This window comes from Canis lupus, chromosome 2 (assembly GCF_048164855.1).
Source record: "Canis lupus baileyi chromosome 2, mCanLup2.hap1, whole genome shotgun sequence".
NCBI classification, from domain to species: Eukaryota; Metazoa; Chordata; class Mammalia; order Carnivora; family Canidae; genus Canis; species Canis lupus.
In genome coordinates, this window is record NC_132839.1 from 32,250,106 (window position 1) to 32,267,670 (window position 17,565).

Consider the following 17,565-nt stretch of genomic DNA (forward strand, 5'->3'; position numbering starts at 1 on the left):
TGAGTTGTATTTTCCTACTTCTTTCTAGGCCTGTGAATTTTTCATTGAATCCCACACATTGTGAGATCTACCTTGCTGGATGCTGAATATTTTTTATTCTTATAAATAGATTGTAGATTTATTCTAGGATGCAGTTAAGTTCCTTGGAAATAGTTTGATCCTTTGGTGTCTTGCTTTTAAGATTTGGTCAGCAGGACTGGAGCAATGTGTTCAATCTAGGGCTAGTTATTTCCCACTACTGAGTGGGAAATAACTGACTCTTCTGTGTACCCTACCAAAGCCCCACCAGTTATGAGGTTTTCTAGTTGTGCTGTTGGGAACAGGCACTATTTCTGACCTTTGAGAATGCCAGATGTCCTTACCTCTAATCCTTTCAGGTGGTTCTTTTCCCAGCCCTGGGTAACTTGCTCCCAAACACGGCCAATCATTACTCAGCTGAATGCTAAAGAGGACCCCCCTGAAGATCTGCAGAGTCCTCCCTCTTTGTATTGCTCTCTTCTTCAGTATTCTGTCCTGCAAACTCTAGGTACCTTGCCTCCATGATCTCTGCTCTGTCTCCTCAACTCAGGACATAAACAGGCTTTGCCTAGAATCCCCTCTTCCTGCACCCTGACCTGGTAACTTTCAAGGCAGCGAGCTAGGACACTTGGAAGGCTTACCTCATTCATTTCTCACTTCTCAGGGTATTGTACTTTGTTGCCTGATGTTTAGTACCTTGCAAACCATTGCTTCATATATTTTGTCTGTTTTTTGTTTGTGTTAGGGTAAATCTGGTTCCTCTTACTCCATCATGGCCAAAAGTAGAAGTTTACATATTTCAGGTATTTTTCCTTCTTAATTTTTTTTTTCATTTTTCACTTTAGGAGACTACCCACAAAGCCAGTGTCTTACTGAGCGGTAAAATTAAAGTAGAAAATGGTCAGATTTATCAAAATCCAGTCACCTGGCTCAAGGATCTTCTAGGAGGCAACAGTTATGTGACTTGGAATTATGCTTGGAGTAAGGTGAGTCATTCTTAAGTATATCTGTAACTTCATATTCAAATGGAAAGGTACTTATTTTTTATGATAAAACTATTTTTTTTTAAGAAATCAGAAGTTCTCCAAACTATATATTCTTTGTACGATATGCTACATACTTTCTCCCACAACTCTTATTTGCCAGAAATCCCCAGGGGCAGAATTGGACAGCTGACAGCCTTTCCTTCTTTCCTTCCTTGTTCCTCATCTGGTCTCAGAAATTCAAATGCCCTCAACCTTCCCCTATTATCCTTCCAGGTGAATTCAGTTCTTTGTGACTCCACATAGAAAATTTGAGACCTCTGGTGTATTGATGATTTAGTTATATGTTAGTATTCTGATGTAATGAAGGAAAAACTTCCCGTAAAGACAAAGGAACAAGTAAGCAGCCTAAGACCCACAGAAGTTATGGTGTGCTTTTGTATGAACACAGTTTTATCCATCAGTTGCCAACCTCCCAAAAAGAAATATATCTTTTCATTCCAACTTCTCAGATTTAGTAGTCTTCCCCATAGTTCTATATTATGAGTTATAAGCCCAGTTTAACCACCAATTTAAAGACTATTAATGACAGACACCTTTGAGGTTCACCTCCAGATGTCCATGGCCACACTTAAGGGAACAATCTTTCAGTGATTGACCCAGGAAAGTGTGAATCTTCAGACATCCACCAATACTGTCAAACAGAACTGCAGATGCCTTCCCCTCCACTAGCCATTTTATAAGCCTCAGTACCTAAGAAATGAAAAGCAGTTTCTTCTCCCTTTTTTTGTCCCACTTAGCTCTGCCCACCCTTCCTCCTAGCTCCTCCCCTCCTTCCTAGTCCGTAACCTATTTTCTGATATCCTAGACTTTTTGTGCTTCCAAAACTATGGTGTAGTTCCTTTACTTATATCAGCACATCTTAGATTTTTCTCTACTGTAGAATCTGTTTTTTTTTTCCTTAAAGGATTTTTCTTGTTTATTTACCACTCCTGGAATCACAGGCCATCTAGTTTTCACATGCCCAGCCATTTCCATGAAACCATGAATCATATTTTCATGTTAGTAATTAACATTTTACCATTGGAAATCCTTTTTATTAAAGTTTTTTAAACTTGTGATAGTTTATATCATTTTGCTGAAATACTCTGTGCTCACAACATGAATATGGTACTGATTTCTGTAGTTGAGTTTTTTTGAGCTTCAGTATGCCTCTGCTACTGTGTGCCCAGTGATGACTCAGTTCTCCCACTCTTTTTCTTTATTGGAACTACTGCATTTTCTTCTTTTGAATAGCTGGCTGTGACATCATTTGGCTCTCACTCTGTACTTAGGCCTCATTTATTTACCACATTGCCTCTGGTCTTTTCTTACCAGTCATGTCAGTTCATCATATAGTTTAACACCTATGTTGGCAATGAAGCCAAAGGCAAGTAAGCACTATAATTAGAATTCTTGGTTGTAAGATATTCATAAGATTATCTAAATAGACCTGTAAATTTTTTAATTATCCTAAAAATTTAAAAAATACCATAGGACACTCATGTACTTCTAATAAATACCCCAGGCTGAGAAACACTACCATGGTGGAGTTTTTTTTACAATATTTAAAATCCTTTTCTAGGGGATCCCTGGGTGGCTCAGCGGTTTGGCGCCTACCTTTGGCCCGGGGCGTGATCCAGGAGTCCCGGGATCGAGTCCCACGTCGGGCTCCTGGCATAGAGCCTGCTTCTCCCTCCTGTCTCTCTCTCTCTCTCTCTCTCATAAATAAATAAGTAAATCTTAAAAAATAAATATATAAATAAAATAAAATCCTTTTTTAAAACTTAACCACATGGGGCAGCCCTGGTGGCTCAGCCGTTTAGCGCCGCCTTCAGCCCAGGCCAGATCCTGGCGACCCGGGATCGAGTCCCACATTGGGCTCCCTGCATGGAGCCTGCTTCTCCCTCTGCCTGTGTCTCTGCCCCGCCCTCTCTCATAAATAAATAAATAAATAAATAAATAAATAAATAAATAAATAAATAAATAAATAAAATAAAATAAAATAAAATAAAACTTAACCACATGGGGCAGCCCCAGTGGCCCAGCGGTTTAGTGCTGCCTTCCACCCCGGGGCATGATCCTGGAGACCCGGGATTGAGTCCCACATCAGGCTCCCTGTGTGGAGCCTGCTTCTCCCTCTGCCTGTGTCTCTGCCTCTCTCTCTTTCTCTCTCTCTCTCTCTCTCTCTCTGTCTCATGAATAAATAAACAAAATCTTAAAAAAAAATAAAACTTACCACAGAAACCTCTACCTCTTCTTGTCATGAGGTAACTCATGAATTCTTAGTCACTTCTCAAGGACAGGAGCTCTTTGCTACATTGGTAAATATGAACATTTCTGCTAACTCATTCTGAGAATGCTGGTATGGCAATGGGGCCAGAAATGGGTTGGTCATCAGGCAAGAAATTCTGGAAAACTAGGTCTTGTCCTACTTCAGACAGAATGGCAGAGCCTCTAGACACAAATGACTCATACTTCCTACCCAAGCAGCTGGGTTGCTATACAGGGAATCCTGATGCTTACTCCCACTGGTCATTACTGATTGCTTCACTCCTATGGTCTCCTAGATATCAGCTATCATCCTGATGGGTAAGAATGATCTCTGGGTGGGAGACGGGAGGCCAAACTAGTTCCTGGTTCCACTCTTGAGAAGTTACATGATCTGGAATGTTTTTCAATTCTGCCTACACATTAGAGTCACTTGGGGAGGACTTAAAGACTACTAATGCATGTTGGACCACAGTCAGATACCTTCTGATCCTAATAGTCTTGACTGAAGACCAGGTGGCAATATTTTAAACAGCTCTCCAGGTAATTATAATAGACAAACTGGAGTAAGAATCACTGATCTAGATCAAGTCACTAAACTTTCTGAACTTCATTTTTCTTATATATAAGTAGTAGTGCTAATTGTCTCTAAAGACCCTTCCAGTTTGGAGATTCCAGGACTTGCATAGCCATATGTGATTTATAAAGCCTTTTACATATATTCTTTCACAACCTCATGAGGTAAGAAAATCAACTATTTTTCTCTATCTCTGGATATAAAACCACAGGTATAGGAGATTAAGTGACTTGATTAGCCTCAAGGCCAGTAAGTGCCGGAACCAGGACTAGAACCTGATCTTATGGTTCCCTGTACATTACTTTCTACATTTACAGTGACACAACGGAAACTACATTCCTTTCTTTGGAAACAGGATGCCCTGAACTCAAAAGAACACACAGTATTTACTTAGCTGCCTTTATGAATTTATGCAAAGTCTCATTCTTGTGCAGGAAAAATTGTCCACTTCCACAGGAAAAAAAAAACACCTTTCTGTGACAAAGTTGTGGTATGATAATCATAAGAATGGCTATGATAGTTTATTTTTGTGAATGCTCAGGACTGGATTTTGCAGATGAAAAATAGACTGCCATTTTGGGCAGTGACTGAAGGAGCATTGACAGTTCTCTTGTGAAAATATACTTCCCATCCAAATGACTCACTCTCTGAATTTCTACCCTTATAAATTCACTACTTTGGATTTAGTATTAACTTTTCTCTATGGTTACTCCTCACTCTACATACTTTCGAAAACAATTCCTCCTACCATCATGATTAGGAATATTAAGATATGGAAAGGTTGAGGTAGGAGTATAGAAAGTGATGAAAATTATTGGTGTGCCTGGGTGGCTCATTCAGTTAAGTCTCTGACTCTTGAGTTGGACTCAGATAGCGATCTCAGGATCCTGGGATCAAGCCCTGTGTCAGGCTCCCTGCTCAGTGGGGCGTCTTTTGTGTCTCCCTCTCCCTCTGCGCCTCCTACCACTCACACACTCTCACTCATAAATAAATAAATAAATCTTTTTAAAAACGTGATGAAAATTGTTGATCTAGATGGCCAGACAGCCTCACTGAGTCAATTAATCATTCCCAAATTATCTTAACTTAAACCTCCTAAGAGCCCAGCTCAGATGGTTGGAGATGTAGGCCCTTTTACAATACAAATATCCGAGAGGTGTGAATCCTAAACCATAAATAATGTGAAAGGCCTACTGCCCTTTTCTTGCTTGGAGCTGTGTGGAGTGCCTGGGGGAAATGGAGGAGAGGCTCTAGGATGGGGATTGGGAGGAGGTAGGTGATATGAAGATGAATGTGACTTTCATCATTACTTTCCCAGGATCAGTTCTTTTGTGGTAGTTATTACACTTTGATATATCCTTCTCAAATATTTGAGAATTATTTTACTTTTCCAAAATGTGTTTTATGTTACAGTGACCCTAAAAGAAAACCTTTCCTTCTTTGTCTTCCTCCCACCAAACTCCTGATATCAAAAACAATTATCCTTTCCTCTCTTCCTTTTGAGGTAGTGCAATTTTGTTAAGATTTGCATCATAAAACTTGAAATGGAATTAAAACAATCATTTGATCATCCATGAAGAGATTCACATTAGTACCAACAAATGGCTTTCCTGAAGACATATGAAAAATGGACTGATACTTTCAAATAAAATGGAGCCCCAGCAGGGAAATAAATTCTTGGACACCTCTTTAATATTTAAAGGCAGGTTATATGGATCTCTGGGTGGCTCAGCGGTTTAGGGCCTGCCTCCAGCCCAAGGCTTGATACTGGAGTCCCAGGATCGAGTCCCACGTTGGGCTTCCTGCATGGAGCCTGGTTCTCCCTCTGACTATGTCTCTGCCTCTCTCTCTCTGTGTGTGTCTCTTGTGAATAAATGAATAAAATCTTAAAAAAAAAATAAAATAAAGGCAGGGTATGTTTGTATTTTTTCTTGATGCATATTAGAATTATAAAGAGAAACATTTGTTATTGGAATTAATGACCATTGAAATTGTACTTTATTTCTTCAGAGATCTTACCAAAATAAAGTTAATTAATAATTTCAGTTGGCTAATTAGCTGTATTTCCAAAACAGTGGTTAACTGAATCATCCATCCACTCCAAACACGCACACACACACATGCGCATGTGCCTTTTTTTCCCCCTAAGTATCATATTAGGGAGTCAGCATAAACTGATTACTGAGGATAATGGACCTTCTGCCTAAGAGCTTTAGGGAAAGCATCAGTGGCCTTAGGATGAAGCACTTCCTGCAGTTCCACCTTTTAGAAAGAACCAACAACCTATAGGTATGCTCACAGAATGCACCTTACCCTAACTCCAACTTTATTACTGTTTTCATCTGGGGGAGGTGGCATCCCATCACCTGCCCTTCATCAGAATGAGTTTTGATTGGTGAAGTTGTCAAGATTGCTGGCAGCTGTGTAGTCTGAGACCCTAAGAACCTCACCTACAGCTCTTCCTACATGCTTCTTTCAGAACAGGCATATGACTACGTTTGGATTCAAGATTGAGTTGAGGATTCAAAGTTTGAGTTATATGCAAACGTGATGAGTTTGCTCTTATGCTTTAGCCAATTAGAGCACAGACAATATTATGAAATGGAGAGTTTCTTTTTTCTTTTCTTTTTTGTATATTTTTAAATTGGAGTTTTATTTGCCAACATATAGTAGAACACCCAGTGCTCATCCCATCAAGTGCCCCCCTCAGTGCCCATCACCCAGTCACCCCATCCCCCACCCACCTCCCCTTCCACAACCCTTTGTTCATTTCCCAAAGTTAGGAGTCTCTCATGGTTTGTCTCCCTCTCTGATTTTTCCCACTCAGTTCCCCTCCTTTCCCCTATAATCCCTTTCACTATTTTCTATATTCCCCATATGAGTGAAACCATATGATGATTGTCCTTCTCCGATTGACTTACTTCACTCAGCCTAATACCTTCCAGTTGAAATGGACAGTTTCCAAGGGTGACCTAGTGCCTGAATATTTTAAGGCCTGTACCTTATTATCCTTGTTCAATAAATCACTCCCACCTTATGGAAATTAGATCTTTAACTCAGTGGATTTTTTTAAAGCTGTGTCCTTTCAATGTCTGAATTACCCCGGTGGTGTGTTTAAGACCTATGTGGACTCATCGCCTCTAAGGCTACTAAAGTACAGTTTTACCACTTTATATTACCTAGTACTAACAGATAAAAATATACTTTAAATCTGAAATACAGGTGAGAACATACTGAGCCTGTACTTGATGGGTATGTAAGGTGTTTTGGATATTGTCAGGGCACAACATGAACAAAATCCATTGTTTCTAATTGTTAGTTGCTTGAAAACTGACAGATGGCATTCAGAGGCTTCATCTCTCCTTCCATGGCAAGTGGGGATGCATTAGCACACTGGGTAGACAGAGCTGTTCCATTTCCACTACCAAGCTTGTTTGGTTATGGGATTGAGCCAAGAGGGTGCCTAAACCTTCCAGATCCCTTGTGTATGCCCCATTCTGTTAAATAACAGACATTTGTTGAGCACTCAGGATGTGCTAGACAGTATGCCAAATGCTTTTCATGTATTATTCTTTTTTTAAAAGATTTTATTTATTTATTCATGAGAGACACAGAGAGAGAGAGAGAGAGAGAGAGAGGCAGAGACACAGGCAGAGAGAGAAGCAGGCTCCATGCAGGGAGCTTGATGTGGGACTCAATCCCGGGTCTCCAGGATCACACCCTGAGCTGAAGGCGGCACAAAACCGCTGAGTCACGCGGGCTGCCCTCATGTATTATTCTAATCCTCACAACAAGACCTGATAAGCTGGAGTTACTTGTTTTACAAATGTACAAATAGAGGCTCAGAGAATTTAAGAATCTTGAAGAGCAGGAGCGTCAGAGGGCTTTTTCCCCCAGAACTGTGAGGCACTATGTGAAGTGCTAAGAGTATAAAAATGAATATGACACAGACCTTGTCCTCAAGGAGCTTATGTTAATGGAAACAGACATATTAACACATAATTTAATAAGTGCCTTGACAAATATAAGCACAGAATTTATGGGGGCCTAGAGGAAAGTTTTTGCTTGAGCTTAGAAGTTCTAAGAAAGTATCCTGGAGTAAGGTATGTGCACATGGAGACTAGATGGTTTAGCCACAGAGAACCTAGCTTCAGGGGTATATTATAAGGCTGCCCTAGAACTAAGAGTGGAGAACCCAGAGACCCTCTGGCAAGTGTTTGCCATTCTGCCTCGGCCCAAACTACTTGTGTGTAGGTATTCCAAGATCTGACCTTTGGGGTTGTAAATAGTAGCTAAGTTCACTAACCAGAAAAAGCCAAAAAATTTAGATACATAGACCTGAAATATTAATAATCTAATTAGTTAAATGTCTAGTTTCTTGAAAGCACTGTTTTATGGTTTAATTTTATTAGTACAACATTAATTTTTTAATTTTATAAAGTAGTGGATGCTGGACTAATGGTTGTTTAACAAGTGAATGGATGAGAGAATTAGTGATAAACAACAGGGGTCAACAAATGTTTTCTCTAAAGGGCCAAATAAACATTTCAGGCTTTCTGGCCATATTGCCTTTGTCGTGAATATTCAGTCATGTTACAGCACAAAAGCATCCATTGATATTAAGTAAATGAATGGGTATCATTGTGTTTTAATAAAACTTTTTAAAGATTTTATTTATTTATTAGAGACAGAGAGAGAGAGAGAGAGAGACAGGCAGAGGGAGAAGCAGGCTCCATGCAGGGCGCCTGACGTGGGACTCGATCCTGGGTCTCCAGGATCATGCCCTGGACTGAAGGCGGTGCTAAACTGCTAAGCCACTGGGGCTACCCAATAAAACTTAACTTACAAAAAAAGGTGGCAGGCCAGATTTGACCATGGACTATAGTTTGCCAATCTATGATAGATAATAGTCAATACTAAAGTTAAAACTTGCAAGAGACGAGTTTATTTGCTTCTTTTGAAATACAGAATTTTTAATTCTGTGTTTAACTATGTACAGGTGACATATCTGGGGAAGGAGCTTTTACAGTATGTTTCTGAGGAAGTACCCGTATCTGCAGAGCCAAATGTGGTGCTTCAGCAACATCAGCCTTGTCTTCTAGGTATGTATAGACCAACACCCATTTCTTAGTCATGAGGATAACACCCAAAACTACTAAGAAAACACTCCTTTTTGTTGTTGTTGTTTTCATTCACATAACATTAAAATAACCATGTTTTAAAAGATTTTATTTACTTATTTGACAGAAAGAGAGTACAAGCAGAGGGAAAGGGAGCCTGATACGGGACTTGATCCCAGGAGCCTGGGATCATCACCTGAGCCAAAGGCAGATGCTTAACCTTCTGAGCCAGCCAGGTGCCCAAATAACTGTTTTAAAGTGAATTCAGTGGCATTTTTTCTTTGTTTTTATTTAAATTCTAGGTAGTTGACATGCAGCTCAATATTGATTTCAAGAGTAGAGTTCGGTGACTCATCACTTACATATATAACGCCCAGTGCTCACAAAACACATCCCCTCCTTAATACCCATCACCCATCTATCCCATCCCCCAACCACCTCCCTCCATCTGTCCTCAGTTTGTTGTTTATAGTTAAGAGTCTTTCATTATTGTTTCCCTCTCTCTCTGTTCCCTCACTCCCAAATGTTCATCTGTTTTGTTTCTTAAATTCCACATATGAAAAAAAAATTCCACATATGAGTGAGCTCATATGATACTTGTTTTTCTCTGATTGACTTATTTTGCTTGGCATATTATTTAGTACATTTACAATATTGTGCAACTACCACCTTTGTGTAGTTCTAAAACAACGTCCATTACCCAAAAAGAAACTCCACACCCATTCAACAATTGTTCCCTGTTCTCTACTCTCTGCAGTCTACTTTCTATGAATTTGCTGATTCTGAATGTATCATATAAATGGAATCATATAATGTATAACTACTTGTGTCTGGCATCTTTCACTTAACGCTTTCAAGGATCCTGGCTGGGTGGATGTTCATTTCAGAACACTTTTGGCTTTTGGGTATAGTGCTGCTGTGAGCACATGGATACATATATTTGTACCCATTTTTAGTTCTTTTGGATAGATACCTAGGAGTGGAGTTGCTATATCATATAGTAATTATATGTTGAACTTTTTTGAGAAGCAGCCAAAGTGTTTCCCACACCAACTGAATCATTTTACATCATACCAGCAATATTCAAGGGCTCCAGTTTCCCCACATCTTCACCAACACTTGTCATTTTCTGTTTGTTTGTTTATAATACTCAGTTTTTAACCACAGTTGATTCTAGGAGAACTTTTTAAATGACACCTTCCCTCATAGTTCCTTTCTCCAAACCTATGCTATACTTACTTTGGGTAGATTTTTTAAAGGGTCATATAAAAAAGCAAAATGGTATTTTTTCCTCCTGCAGGCATGATTTGGTTAGTTTTCTAAAAGCAAACACTAAAATAAGTCTTTACTTGTTAGTGTAAATGAATGTGCTTTATCTGATGGAATACTGAGAAAACTGAAGAGAATGTAATCTTCATCAATTAACAGCATATTTTGAAACAATTTGGGAAGAGGCAACACATATTTCTGTAAAACCAGACATAACTAGGGTTGTACTACCCTTCTCTGCTGCAGCACCCATTCATTTCCCCCCAGTTCCTGCCTAGGACCAGTTGGGAACAGTATAGGCAGAAAGGAGATACAATACAGAAGATGATAACTCTGTGATAACCAGAGTCAAGAACCAAACAGGGTCTGGTGTTGCTAAGTTCCTAACCAGGGGCTTCCTGGGGCCATTCCTTCCTACAGCAAACCTTAATAATTCAAAGTACTTTCCTCTCCTAACTTTATACATAATCCACTGTAACCTCTTAGGGTCCTTCTTTGTCTCAAAAACTGGCTTCAGAATAGGATGGTTTTTCCCCAGTTTTCTGCTTTTCATCACTTTGGGAAAACAGATCAGGTGAAACAGAAATAGTGAAGAAATTAAATTGGAAGAGTTTTTGTACTAATTCATGGTCTTTGGTTCCTAACCCTCACGGCAGATCTATGTAATCAAATCTTGGAGTGGGGCCAGGAACCTGAATTTTAAAAAATTATTCACATGCAGCCTGACTGTAGATTTGATTTGAATGACTAGTAAGTAGTATCTGATTTCTTATGCAGATAATAATTTGAAAACTTTTATATTCAGCCTTCCACCTCCATTCCACAGCACATTCACTCTAATGCTTGCTCATGTTGCCTGCCTCCCTCCCTCCTTCTCTCCCTCTCTTTCTCTCTCTCTCTCTCTCTCTCTCCCTCTCACACACACACACACACACACACACACACACACACACACGAAAGCCAAGCGAAACCTTTATTCTCCTAGTTTCTAACCTCTGGAGTCAGAACAGAAATACAAGATCTTCCTTGTATCACAAAGGTTATCTGCTGCTCAGATTTTGTAGTTCTGAGCAGGCATTTCCTTTTTTTTTTTTTTTTTTGACATTTTATAACTTTTTTATTAAAGCCTAAAATCTGGGATCCCTGGGTGGCGCAGCGGTTTGGCGCCTGCCTTTGGCCCAGGGCGCAATCCTGGAGACCCGGGATCGAATCCCACGTCAGGCTACCGGTGCATGTAGCCTGCTTCTCCCTCTGCCTGTGTCTCTGCCCCTCTCTCTCTCTCTCTGTGTGACTATCATAAATAAATAAAAAAAAATTAAAAAAATAAAGCCTAAAATCAAATAGATAAAGAGAACTAGAAGATTCATAGTTTGCCATTCAGCCAGTGCAATAAACCCAGCATTCTTTCATCTAAGATTTCCCAAGCAGTTTGGAAAGCATTAATAGGAATGTTGTACTTGAGAATAGTTTAGATTTACTTTTTTTTTGTTTTGTTTTTTATAATAAATTATTTTTTTTATTGGTGTTCAATTTACCAACATACAGAATAACACCCAGTGCTCATCCCGTCAAGTGTCCCCCTCAGTGCCCGTCACCCATTCACCCCCACCCCCCGCCCTCCTCCCCTCCCACCACCCCTAGTTCGTTTCCCAGAGTTAGGAGTAATATAAGGGAAGGGAGAAGAAATGTGTGGGAAATATCAGAAAGGGAGACAGAACATGAGGACTCCTAACTCTGAACAGGCATTTCCAACCCTAGCCGTGCTTCTCCTTCCTTGGAGGGCTCACAGTTCCCCTGCTAAGTGAGCATGAAATAAAAAATGGGTTCTGAACTGCTGCTTCTTTTGCCTGCAATATAAACACGTTTGTTATTACTAATTTCTTTCCAGAACTACTGAATTTTCTTTCCTTGAGATATTTCAGAAAATGTTAAGGGTAATTTGAGAACTATGGAGGGCCAGTAGGCCAGCCAGCTTCTTACTGCCTTAATCTGGCTCTGGGAATCTTCAGATCCCTACTGGCATTCCTTTTTCTTTTCCTTTTCTTTTTTTAAAGATTTTATTTATTTTCTTTGAGAGAGAGAGAGAGAGAGAGAATAAGAACACCAAGAGTAGGACGTTTAACCTACTGAGCCATTCAGGTGACCCCCACCTGCTGGCATTCTATAGGCTGTTATTGGAGTTTTATTTGAACCTATTTGATTTAGGATTCTTTTGCATGTGGTTTTGTACTACCTGACGGAAATCCAAAGACCTGGCAAATTAGAAAAATGTAAACTCTATATATAACAAGCAAACTATTCGAGAGAAAATATTTTTCCCTCTTTTGCATACTAAAATGTGGTCATAGATATCATGGATCTGACACTCTACAGAACACAAAGTTTAAAGGAAAAACAAGTCTGTATGGATTTTATCAGCCCACCTCAGATCATGAACATCATCTCTTTACCCATTTTCTCAACCAGATATTTAAAAAACAGCTATATCCCTCTACCTCCCCTATTTCCTCCTCCCCCTCTTTGTGAGAAATCATAAATCCATTTAGCTTTGGTAACCGACATTTCCTAAGCTTCTTTAATCAAATGGTAACACTTCATGGGACAAATACCAAACTCAGTATCCAATTTATTTGTACATAACATTTTGGAATCATGGTATCAAGAAAATCCTGAGTCATGAAGGTAAGTGATAAAAGTTTTTAACCTTGCCATTTTAAGACTTTCTTCAATGAATCAGAGGTTATGGAAGAACTTTATTCCTAGTCTTGCACAAAGACTAGTTAAATTGGTAACTCAGATTAATGTATTGGTGGACTCTAGAGTGTTAGGATGTAGTATATTAATACATTTGAAGGCATATGTTATTTCTAATTAAAGGTTTTAAACATAGAAACCCCAGCCTTTAAAAATGAAATTCTGTTGATGAATTCCTGAAGTATCTATCCCTAAGGTCTTTAGAAGCTATAAAATGGAGTGAATCTCTGGTATATTTTCCCTTGAAAATTCATAACTTTCTCCCAAGCCTTCCTCCTCTGCCTCCTTGTCTATAGTTTCTCTTCTGTGTTATTGAGGGAATCTTCATTGATATTTCAGAGTAAATTGGAAGGAAAAAAATGAACATTCCCAAAATTCTACATAATTTGTAATCACTGAATACAGATATATCAACCTTTCCTGCAGTTCTTTAAAAAGAATCTGTTAAGGTAGATGACATTTCATTATTTACCCAAAAAGCCAATTTTATATATATCTATGTTACCTATCACTATAGTATTAGATAGCACACTGAAAACACATTATGCCAAATGTATTCATCTAAGAAAAAAAAAAGTATCTCCTGAAGTTCTTTCTTTTCCCAAGTCATCATTTAATGCATATTAAATATGTCATTTTATTTCAAGGGAACCTAACATTATTTCTTCATTTGAAAATCGAACATGCTTCTTCAGAAAAAAATAGACTCTTGTTTTTAATAAAACCTGTCCTGGACCTACTGATAATACATTGCAAATAAATGACTTTAAAGAAAGAGTTTTCTTCATTTTGGTGCTGATACTGTGCTTCATTGCTCTGTAAAAGCATGTGTAATAGAGCACAAACATTTGCAGGTGCTTCTGTTTTATGTGGTTAAGAACTTCAAACTTAAACACCTAAGGAAGATGGGTGCCTGATAACAGACCAGAAGGTGTTTATTTCGGCTCCTGTTTACGATTCTTGATTGTTTTTCATGACTTTACTCATAATTTTTTCATCCTGGTATCATGATTAACTTTGACCTAATTCATAAACTGGAGGATGCTGATAGGGGAGGAAAAGAGAAGAAAACTAATTTTCTGTTGTGCACCTGCCATGTGCCAGATCTCCTGCCAGATTATTTTACATACATTAGGCCACTGAGGAGCTTCTTAACTAGTAAAACTCCAGAGTTCATGTCTGTACAAAGAAAGCAGAAAAAACATGAACAGTTTACACTTAAAATTAATAAGCATCTCCGGCCTAATTCAGCTTAAGAAACTACCTATTAAATTTATTTTCCCACAAAGAAAGAGGGCTTAAATAGTTTTAAACTTATAATGTCCAGGGGTGTTTCTTCACGTCAGTACAGTTTTCACAGATAGCTTTGATCTTATCAAAGTAAATCTGTCTCAAACTATTAATTTACTTTTGAATATCAAATCATCTAATACTCTACTACCATATTATCCTTTAGAATCCTTTTATTTTAAAACAGCTTCGAACTTTGTCTTTAATAGCCATAATTGAATTTTTCCTCAGTATAACTACAGCAGATGTGTTTTTACAATCTATTAAAATAATTCCTCATCATTTTCCCTTTGATTGGATTTATACTTCTTGTTCAGACTAAGAATATGTGCATAAATATGTTCATTTCCATTTATTATAGAGTAAGCAGTTTCATTCCATAATCTTAATGAAATGAAGAATGCTTAGTTTGTGAGAATAACTTCTGGAAGTCTGAGTTCAAACATTTAAAGAGTTAGAAGTGAAACATATATCGTCTAGTCTTGGACCTATTTTACAGATGATGATACAGAGCCGGAGAGGTAAAATGGGTTGAATGAAAAGAGTTCATAGGTTAGTGATGTTTCTTAAGTGAACTCTCAGTTAAAATAATGAATCTGATTATTTTTGCTTTTTGGTCTATAAAGAGAAATTTTAAAAAGAATTAGAGGAAAAAGAAAAGTGAAAGTTAAAATTATTTTTAACCAACCTAGTTAGCTTGTCATTTTGAAGTGCTAATTTAGGCAAGTAGATAACATGAATAGTTGCCTTTTTTTTTTTTTTTTTTGCCTAGTGATGAATCTTGCAGTTCAGTTTAAGGAATATCTAACATTTGGTGATATTACTTGAGAAAGATGTATTTCTCTCTACTTCTCGCATGAGCATAATGGTTTGTTAGCTGTTGCAGTGCTTGTTGGGGACAAGGAGCACAAGAAGAGCCAAAAGTTCACATATATGGCTGTTTTTCTAGTTGTAGTGGGTGGAAGAAGCCATGTCACTTGCCTGAGATCACACAAGTTTGTGTGGCCTAGAAAAATTGATTATCCATCTTCCAGGCTAATACTATTTTCATTAAGAAATAATGATAATAATAGTAGCTTCTATTTATTTAATGTTTGCTATATGTTAGCCAGTAGCCAGTCATTTCACAGCAACTTCTCACTTATTCTTCACAACTGCTTTATTCTCAGTTTACTGAAAATTGAGACAGAGGAGTTTGTACAACTACCCTCAGAAACTTCAGTCATCTTTTTTTGGCATTGGTTGGTTTAGACGGCAAGCAAACTTCTTTTTCCCAAGATAAGCCAATGCTGGTTTACAGCTTTATCTTGGGTATAGAAAATGGAGTGAATTATGACTTGGTCCAAAATCCCATTGTGTGTTCATAGACTTTTTTTGTTTTTGTTTTGTTTTGTTGCATATCATGCTCTAGCTCTTTTAATTTTTTTTGTATTTTTTTATTAGAGTTCAATTTGTCAACATATAGTATAACACCCAGTGCTCATCCTGTCAAGTGCCCCCCTCAGTGCCCATCACCCAGTCACCCCATCCTCCCGCCCACCTCCCCTTCTACTACCCCTTATTTGTTTCCCAGAGTTAGGAGTCTCTCATGGTTTGTCTCCCTCTCTGATATTTCCCACTCACTTCCCCTCCTTTCCCCTATAATCCCTTTCACTATTTCTTATATTCCCCGTATGAGTGAAACCATATGATGATTGTCCTCCAGTTGACTTACTTCACTCAGCATAATACCCTCCAGTTCCATCCACGTCAAAGCAAATGGTGGGTGTTCGTCCTTTCTGATGGCTGAGGAATAATCCATTGTATACATAGACCACATCTTCTTTATCCATTCATCTGTCGATGGACACTGAGGCTCCTTCCATAGTTTGGCTATTGTGGACATTGCTGCTATAAACATCAGGGTGCAGGTGTCCCGGCGTTTCACTGCATCTGTATCTTTGGGGTAAATCCCCAGCAGTGCAATTGCTGGGTCATAGGGCAGATATATTTCTAATTCTTTGAGGAACCTCCACGCAGTTTTCCAGAGTGGCTGCACCAGTTCACATTCCTACCAACAGTGCAAGAGGGTTCCCCTTCCTCCACATCCTCTCCAACAGTTGTGGTTTCCTGTCTTGTTAATTTTCACCCTTCTCACTGGTGTGAGGTGGGATCTCATTGTGGTTTGGATTTGTATTTCCCTGATGGCAAGGGATGCAGAGCATTTTCTCATGTGCTTGTTGGCCATGTGTAAGTCATCTTTGGTGAAATTTCTGTTCATGTCTTTTGTGTGCTCATAGGCTTGATGAGGGTCTAGGATTTGTGATAAGTAAATTTAAATATTATTTTTTTTAAAGACTGTTTTTTAATTTGTTGACACTCCTTTAAACAGGAACATCCAGAGAGTCAATGCAAAGCATCCCACCTTATCTACAAATAAATGAAGTACTGTTAATCAGTGATCAAGAATTTCTCCCATGCCATATAATGGATCAACACTGGAAGTTCTATGTGGAATGTGAAGAGCTAACATTCTAAAACTTTGTTTTTGTAGTAATTTATTAGACATTCGTTCATATTATTAACCCACATTCATATTTTATCTTACATAGGCTGGAGGGCCTATTTTAATATATATTTTATGAGTTGCTACTTAAGATATGTTTACTGTTGTAAGAAAAAACATAATTCAAACTAGTATAGTAAGATTTAATACTTTTTTGCCATTGAAATAAAGGTATTTTTGAATTAAACTATATTGACTCCCTGGCTTTCTTTTTACTAACAGAAATGTAAAACTAATCTTTCAGTTAGTTGAATTGAAAAATTCACCTCTAACTTTGTATCAAAGTTGTTCTTTAAGGGAAACAAGGGTAAAAAAAAGAGTGATAATTGGGCCTTAAAAGGCCCAGATAAAGTGAATATACTTAAAATAACAACTTAATGTCCCAGTACCTTCAGCCATTTACTTTGGAATTTATCTTGTAACCAAAATGTAAAACCATCAAAGAAGTTTGTTTTAAATTTCATAAAATTTAGCGTAGATAAAACTGTAACTGTGATAAGTCTTAGAACAAAAAAAAAAATTTGAATCAAATATTGATTTGGGGGCTGGTTATTTGAAATAGGATAATCTTTGACTTTTGCTACATTGTCATGGAAATTTTCTTTTTCTTTTTTTTTAAGAAAGTTTTTTTATGAAAGGAACTTGGTTAAGTTTTCTCAAGGGTCTTTCTCCTTTGATTTTTGATTATCATCTTATTGA

General features: G+C 38.1%; 1 protein-coding gene across 8 annotated transcripts in view; it reads left to right on the forward strand.

The window, feature by feature from the left end:
• The window catches only part of ANKRD31 (ankyrin repeat domain 31), a 118,928-nt gene extending 101,875 nt beyond the window's left edge, over positions 1 to 17,053 (forward strand). For 7 of the 8 annotated variants that reach the window (XM_072795029.1, XM_072795060.1, XM_072795073.1 and 4 more), the window contains 3 exons: positions 864 to 1,004; positions 8,888 to 8,990; positions 16,693 to 17,053. In XM_072795029.1, the coding sequence (XP_072651130.1) occupies positions 864 to 1,004; positions 8,888 to 8,990; positions 16,693 to 16,838 (390 nt within the window). In that variant the 3' untranslated portion in view covers positions 16,839 to 17,053. Of the gene's footprint in view, positions 1 to 863; positions 1,005 to 8,887; positions 8,991 to 14,682; positions 14,874 to 16,692 lie in introns of all 8 variants that reach the window. The other variant, XR_012015920.1, reaches the window with a different exon arrangement.
• The last annotated feature ends 512 nt before the right edge of the window (positions 17,054 to 17,565 follow it).